This window comes from Garra rufa, chromosome 4 (genome assembly GCF_049309525.1).
Source record: "Garra rufa chromosome 4, GarRuf1.0, whole genome shotgun sequence".
Taxonomy (NCBI): Eukaryota; Metazoa; Chordata; class Actinopteri; order Cypriniformes; family Cyprinidae; genus Garra; species Garra rufa.
In genome coordinates, this window is record NC_133364.1 from 29628893 (window position 1) to 29636747 (window position 7855).

The following is a 7855-nucleotide window of genomic DNA, read 5'->3' on the forward strand; positions in this document are numbered from 1 at the left end:
AAATTCTTCTCAATATTCACTAAAATGCAGTGGATATCAGGATCTACTTCCACTGAATAACTATAATGAAGATGTGCCAGAGCAAAGATATGCAAGCAACGTCTATAAAGCAGTTTATGCTGTGGCTCATTCAGTGCACAGTCTACTCAAATGCAGGAAACAAGGTTGTGAGAAAGGCCTGACAATACAACCACAGCAGGTAGGTAGGTTGGTAAATAAATACATAAATACAAGAAAGAAATGCTGTGCTAGATGTGCAGACAGGAAGAGCAAGAGTTTAGACCTAACATAAAGTATGAAAATTTATTAAATGAATCAAAGATAATGCAAATCTGTCTTTTGCTAGGTTGTTGAGGCTCTGAAAAATGTAAATTTTTCTGTAAAGTTTGGAGATCATGTGTGGTTTGACAGCACTGGTGGAGCAGTGGCCCAGTATGAAATTGTGAATTGGCAGCAGGACTCTGATGGATCAATGCAGTTTAACCCAGTGGGATACTATGATGCCTCACTCTCCCCTGACCAGCGCTTTGTGCTCAACACTGAAAACATAACCTGGGCTGGAGGACAGCTGGAGGTAAATGGCAGTCATCCATTTATCCTACACGATTTGTTTTAACTGGTTCATTCATTCATTATTTTATAAATAAATAAATAAATAACTTTGCAATACTGTATGACTGTAAGTTGGTTTCTAAAAAGCCAATGTGACACATATTTGAGTCAACTCTGTGAATAAATTGGAAAACAAACACAAACAAACATTCATTTCTATATGTCAGGGATAATACTTTTTTTCTAATATGATTTTTAAGAAATAATTTTAAGAAAATCTCAATGACAATGATTACCATTGGAAATTCAGAGTAATTAGTGACAAACTGAATCAATCAGAGGTTTGAGTGTCTCTGTGCTGAGTAATGTTGCTAACATATTAAAATATAGTGAACATATATATTCACAATGAACCTGCATATTTGCAAATGTTATGCTTGAAAGCTGCAAAAAACATATATTTTAATATTATTACTTTATATCTATTAGAGTAGATATAAATAACTAAATGTATATTTTTTCATGTAGAAACCAAAATCTGTGTGCAGTGACAGCTGTCCTCCAGGCACTAGGAAGGCTGCACAAAAAGGAAGACCTGTCTGCTGTTATGACTGTATTCCATGTGCAGAAGGAGAAATTAGTAATGAGACAGGTAATCTTCAGGCCATCTCACACTTCCAAAGAAAACTGTTTAGTTGTTCTATTTGTGTTCTTATCCTACTATTCAGGGTGCAGATTCTTATCAAAGGAGTTAATAAACAGTAAATAAACCATTTTCCTTTTGTCTCTAACTAGTAATCACAACTTTCTTTCCAGATTCAAATAACTGCAAGAAGTGTCCAGGGGAATACTGGTCTAATGCTGATAAAAATGAATGTATATTAAAGGCTGTTGAGTTTCTTTCATTCACAGAAGTTATGGGTATAGTGCTAGTCTTTTTCTCACTGTTTGGAGCAGGATTAACTGTGATGGTGGCCATCCTGTTTTACAGTAAGAAGGACACTCCCATAGTAAAAGCCAACAACTCAGAGCTGAGCTTCCTGCTGCTCTTCTCACTGACTCTGTGTTTCCTCTGTTCCCTTACTTTCATTGGTCGGCCCACTGAGTGGTCCTGTATGTTGCGCCATACAGCATTCGGGATCACCTTTGTTCTCTGTATCTCCTGTGTTCTTGGGAAAACAATAGTGGTCTTAATGGCCTTTAAGGCTACACTTCCAGGAAGTAATGTTATGAAATGGTTTGGACCTGCACAACAATGGCTCAGTGTTCTTGCCTTTACACTAATACAGGTTCTTATTTGTGTGCTTTGGCTAACGACATGTCCTCCTTTTCCCCACAAAAATGTGAAATATTATCAAGAAAAAATCATTCTCGAATGTCATCTGGGTTCTACATTAGCTTTCTCTGCTGTGCTAGGTTATATTGGCCTACTGGCTGCCTTGTGCTTCATTCTAGCTTTTCTGGCTCGCACACTGCCAGATAACTTCAATGAAGCCAAATTCATCACATTCAGTATGCTCATATTCTGTGCTGTATGGATCACATTTATACCAGCTTACGTCAGTTCTCCTGGAAAATTTACTGTAGCTGTGGAAATATTTGCCATTGTAGCCTCAAGTTTTGGTTTACTGCTCTGCATTTTTGCACCTAAATGTCACATCATCCTGTTTAAGCCTGAACAAAATACAAAACATCATATGATGAGGAAAGTGCCAACTAAATCATACTGAAACACAAAACGTCTATATTCAAAAAGTGTTAAAGTACACATTTAAATGTCATGCAGCTGTAAAGAGGAAAGTGTGAAATGGGAATGAGAAAGGTGAAGTTAATGTTTTTGAATAAAGGTTTCAATTGCACATGATGTATTCTTTAAATAATTGATGAGGAGCATGGTCAAATCATTTATAATAAACACTGAAACATTTGATAAAAAAAAAAATAATAATAATAATTGTCACGTTTGAGTTCATGGTGACTTTAAAGAAAGAAAGAAAAAGGTAACTCTAGTATGATAGGGAAACCTGTGCACAAACAATGTTTTTCCAGCACAGTACAATTTCTGTTGTCAAGAATGTATATGTAACCCTATATTAAAATCCTATGAACATAGGGTTAAAATATTTTATTTTTTTATTTATTTTTTTTGTATGTGCATTGTCCATTCATTTCTAATTCAGGGATGACGTTTTATAGTTTTCTTTACTGTTATGTTTATACGTACGTATGGGTCATTTAATAAGGTAGCGCAAAGTTTGTTAGAAATACACTTGTGCAAAACGTGGTGTGTACAGTCAAGCTTGACTTATGTTTAGCGATTGGATAATCTATAGATTAAGCCCGCCTCATTAATAAGAAAAGGTATTGCTATTGGGTACTGAGGAGGCTGGTAAAAAAGAAGACGGGAAAGGAAAGGAGTTGTGAGAAGTTGTTGTGAGTGAAATACTGACGAAATGCAGCAAAAGGGAGGTTTTAGTCTGTTTCTTATGTAAAAACTGAGAAGATTAGTGATTGACTGTTGAGACACTGTTAACTCGAGTTAGCATTGCGTTTTGGAGTTATACTCAGAACTTTGAAACATCGCTGCTATCAATCCGAGACAGCGCACGTATTTTATTGCACTAGCTGTTGCACATTCGCTCCTGTTTGTGTTCAGTCATGGGACGTTTTAGCGTCTAACACTAGAGATCGTGGAAAAGCGCTTTTGGAAATCCGAGAGGCGAGTGGGGTATCGGACTACGAGGGAGCGGCCGGCGGTAATCATCCGGATAGCGCACCCAGCCACCTGGAAGCGTTGGGTGTTCCTCCAGCATCGGGGGACGATCTTTGCTTCCCCAGGAGGATCTTGTTAGTAGCTGCCCGCACTGATCGCGATCGACAAGGGAACAAAGGTATTGTGTTTCTGTGTTTGTTGCTCATCTGAGTGAAGCGGCCAGTTTAAGCTTTCACGGCCACACCGCACTCTAGCCACGACACAGGCCTGCAACGGGGGAGGGGGAGAGTAATACTTTTGGGTGTGTGTGATTGCGTGGGCCCACTGTTATTGAAGTTTGATTCGATGGAATTACCTGTTGTTTAGAGGGAATTCTCTGCAGAGTCTGTTGAGTTATTTGTTCTTTAAGGACACTGTTATAGTTGAAACTAACAAAACTTTCACTGTGTTAAGTGGTAAACTGCACTGCAGTGAGTGTAAAAGCTGTTGAGTTATACGTGGTTTCAGGTGATTGGTAACTCAGAAATTCCTTTGAATTTGAGCATCTAAATATTTGTTTAGAATTATTTTCCTTTTCAAATTTCTATTTCATTAAATTACTTAATTTTGTTAAATTCTCTGTTTATTTGTTTGTGAGTATTACTTAAGTAGGGGAATACTTTTATTGAAAGGAAACCCAGACACAAAAGTAGGTTTCAGCGATTTTATTCAGATATTATTCTGACAACATATATAGTAAACAAACAAAAAGCAACACAAGTGTAGTGTATTCAGAGAGGGGGCCTTAATCCAACATCACAAGGCATTTAGTTTCTGAACCTATTGTTGCCCCTTACAAGGAAGGCCTACTTCAGAAAGGTAGGGGGCGCTACATAAAGTGGGGGCTCGTCCGGGATCACTCCTCTCTGATACGTCAGACTTCCTGAAAGGCAAGAAGAACAACAGGGTGGTCAAGTACACATTAATAGTGCAAACTAAGTAACAGTGGTTAAACAAACACACAAGATGGCTTTGGGAAAACACCCTTCTCTACAAGCAGAGCTAACCAGCTGGTGTAAAGAGATAGGCATTCACGAGAGTCATGCTGTGATGTTGTTAAATGTACCTGCAGACACAGAAGTAGCGGGTATTGAAGATGTAATGCAAGCTGTAAAAATCCTAGGCAGAATTTGTGTACGAGACACCAGAGAAGGACCTACCTCACGTACTATGCTGGTGTTGTGCGAGTGCAAACAAGCTGTTGATGCCACACGTATACCCCCTGAAGTGAGTCCTGAGGAAACAGGTGAGCCTTGGACAGTCATAGTAAACCCTGCAAAAGAGACCTCACCTGACGCCTCATCTGATGGATTTACTGAAAAGCTCACCAAGTTCTTAATGGGAGAAGGGAAGTCATTAGCAGATGTACAATCTCTTTTTGCTCCACGCAGCACCACCGACGGGTCTCCTGAATCCATTATCCGTGCAGTGGGTGAGATTTTGGAAAAGACTGCAAAGCCCTCTGGAGACAGCAGTGCTTATAGACGATTACGTACCTTCTCTGCCATAATGCCAACACCCATGGGAGAAGAAGGTATGGAGCACTGGATGGAACAAGCCCGATTAATGATAACAGAGTGTGAATGCTCTGAAAAAGAAAAGCGACGCAGAATTATTGAGAGTGTCAAAGGACCGGCACTGGAAATAATAAGAGCTGTTCGTTTCTCAAACCCTGAAGCAAGTGCTTTACAATATTTGGAAGCATTAGAAAGTACCTTTGGCTCCTCAGAGTCTGGGGAGGACTTGTACTTCAAGTTTCAATTGATGCGTCAAAATGGTGAGACTCTGTCTGAGTTCCTAAGATGGATTGATAAAGCCCTTACCAAAGTAGTGGAACGTGAAGGGCTGTCTCCCAGACTGGTGGATAAAGTTCGTGTGGAACAGCTAATCAGGGGTGCTGTGCATTCAGATATGATGTTGCTTCAATTAGGGCTCCGCGAGAGAAGAGAACGCCCACCCTCTTTTCTGAGTCTGTTGAAGGAGATAAGGGAGACTGAGGAAAATGAAGCGGCCCGACACAGGATGATTGCAAAAGCCAAATCGATAAAATCTCATGAGGATGAAAGGGTAAGCCCTTCAGTCATTCATGAACTTAGGTCAGAGATTCAAGAGTTGAGGACACTCCTATGTGGAGGTGAATTCAAAGCTATAGCCACATCATCCATGATGCTTAAAGCTAAAGAAAAGCCATTCAAACAGACTGAGAAAGCTGATGATTTGGAAGTACGAGAGCTGAACAGGCAAGTACAACAGCTGAAGCAACAGTTGGCCATTATGAGTGTTAGTCACACTCAGCAGTCACCCCCGGCTTCTGAAAAGCAACCTAAATCCCTTTATTTTCCCCCAGTTCCTGCATCTTCCCAATTTAAGTCAACAAATAGAGAGGATTACTTCTGCTACCGCTGTGGCGAGGATGGACATATAGCCACCAAGTGTCAAGCTCCTCCAAATGCTGATCAGGTGATTCAGAAGCTGGTTCGCTCTCTACGACAGGCTAAGAGTGGAAAACATGATGAAAAAGGTGATCGTAAAAAAGACCCCGACCAAGTATGTTTCTCTAAAAGGGGCCAAACTGAGGTCAGTGAGTCAGGTGGTTTGCCATTAGGACTGGTGGGTCCAGCCTCCACTGTGGAAGTAAAGCTCCATGGCTGTTTATGTCAAGCTCTCTTAGACAGCGGGTCACAAGTGACCATAGTGTTTGAAAGCTGGTATAACAAGAACCTGAGTGATGTGCCTATACACCCATTAACTGGTCTGTCCATATGGGGCCTCAGTTCCTCCAGCTATCCTGACAAGTGTTACATTGTGGTGGATGGCACGTTCCCTGCCTCAGTAACTGGTGTGGAAGAGTCCTTGTCCATCTTGGCTCTGGTATGCCCAGAACCCCAAGGTCCCTCACAGCTGCCTGTCATAATTGGTACCAATGCCAGTTTCTTTAAACGTCTTGCTGCCTTGAGCCAAGAACTAGAAGGAATTAGTGTTGCGCATTCCCTGAGAATTCAGACTCGTCACTCAGGGATCCACATTCCTCATGTATCCAAGACTGAGCACTTTTCTGATGAGCCTGAGGGAAAACTCAAGTGGATGGGGCCTGGACCCTGCATTGTTCCATCAAGGGGAGAGATAGGCACTATGTGTAAAATGGAGACTGACAAACCATGGAAAAAAGAGATCTTTGTTGTGGACGGGCCTGTGCAGGATAGTTTGCCAGCTGGCCTGTTTATAACTCCAGTGATATTGCCACCTTCTGCTGTTGGGGAAAGTAACATCAAAGTGCTGGTGCACAATGAAACCTCAAGAGATATCTCCATTCCTGCTGGGACAGTGATCGCCAATGTGTATCCTGCTGACACCCTCACTACCACTTCCAGAAGCCAGGGCTCAACTGTAATTAATCCCCAGCTGTTTGATTTCGGTGAATCATCCCTTCCAGAGACCTGGGAAAAAAGATTGAGAAGTAAGCTGTCGACCAGAGGAGAGGTGTTTTCAAAACATGAATGGGATTTGGGATTTGCCCAAGGTGTTGAACATCACATTCGGTTGCAAGATGCCAAGCCATTCAGAGAACGCTCCAGACGCATCGCTCCAGCAGACATCGATGATGTGAGACGTCACATCAAAGACCTGCTAGCTGCAGGAATCATAAAGGAGTCAAGGAGTCCATATGCATCACCCATTGTAATTGCAAGAAAGAAGAATGGGGCAATAAGAATGTGCATTGACCACCGAACTCTTAATGCAAGGACTATCCCAGATCAGTACACCACACCCAGGATTGAGGATGCTCTGGACTGTTTGGCAGGCAGTAGATGGTTTTCTGTGTTGGACCTTCGTAATGGATATTACCAAATACCCATGTCAGAGGAAGATAAAGAGAAGACCGCTTTCATCTGCCCTGTGGGGTTCTTCCAGTTTGAACGTATGCCCCAAGGCATTACTGGAGCTCCAGCCACATTCCAGCGGCTAATGGAGAAAGCTGTTGGTGACATGCATCTCCTACAAGTCATTGTTTACCTCGATGACATCATTGTGTTCGGACGCACACTGGAGGAGCATGAAGAGAGATTGCTGAAAGTATTGGATCATCTGAGAGAATGTGGTCTCAAAGTGTCAATTGACAAATGCCAGTTCTGCCAGTCTAAAGTGCGTTATGTGGGACACATTGTGTCGGCGGCTGGAGTGTCGCCAGATCCTAAAAAATTGAAGCGGTGACACAATGGAAAATGCCAACTGATCTAAAGTCCCTTAGATCTTTCCTTGGATTTTGTGGATTTAATCGACGTTTCCTAAAGGATTACTCTGCCATAGTAAGACCTCTGACGGACCTTACCAAAGGTTACCCACCATCTGGACGAAATGAGAAACCCAAAGATGGCCAGCACTACTTTAAAGCCTCCGATCCCTTTGGAGAACGCTGGGATGACACTTGTACCACCGCTTTCAACAAAATCATTCACTGCCTCACCCATGCCCCAGTGCTTGCTTTTGCTGACCCTACCAAGCCGTATGTCCTACACGTGGATGCCAGTATGAATGGACTAGGAGCTGTCC

General features: G+C 41.9%; 2 protein-coding genes across 2 annotated transcripts in view; both read left to right on the plus strand.

The window, feature by feature from the left end:
• The window catches only part of LOC141332863 (extracellular calcium-sensing receptor-like), an 8074-nt gene extending 5792 nt beyond the window's left edge, over window positions 1-2282 (plus strand). Inside the window, exons 9-12 of the mRNA XM_073837824.1 lie at window positions 8-199; window positions 347-574; window positions 1081-1204; window positions 1369-2282. Of these exons, the coding sequence (XP_073693925.1) occupies window positions 8-199; window positions 347-574; window positions 1081-1204; window positions 1369-2282 (1458 nt within the window). The remainder of the gene's footprint in view (window positions 1-7; window positions 200-346; window positions 575-1080; window positions 1205-1368) is intronic.
• A 406-nt stretch (window positions 2283-2688) lies between these two features.
• Window positions 2689-7516, plus strand: LOC141333806 (uncharacterized). Its single transcript, XM_073838948.1, has one exon. The coding sequence runs from the start codon at window positions 4271-4273 to the stop codon at window positions 7514-7516; it is 3246 nt and encodes a 1081-aa protein (XP_073695049.1). The 5' UTR covers window positions 2689-4270.
• Window positions 7517-7855: the final 339 nt, after the last annotated feature.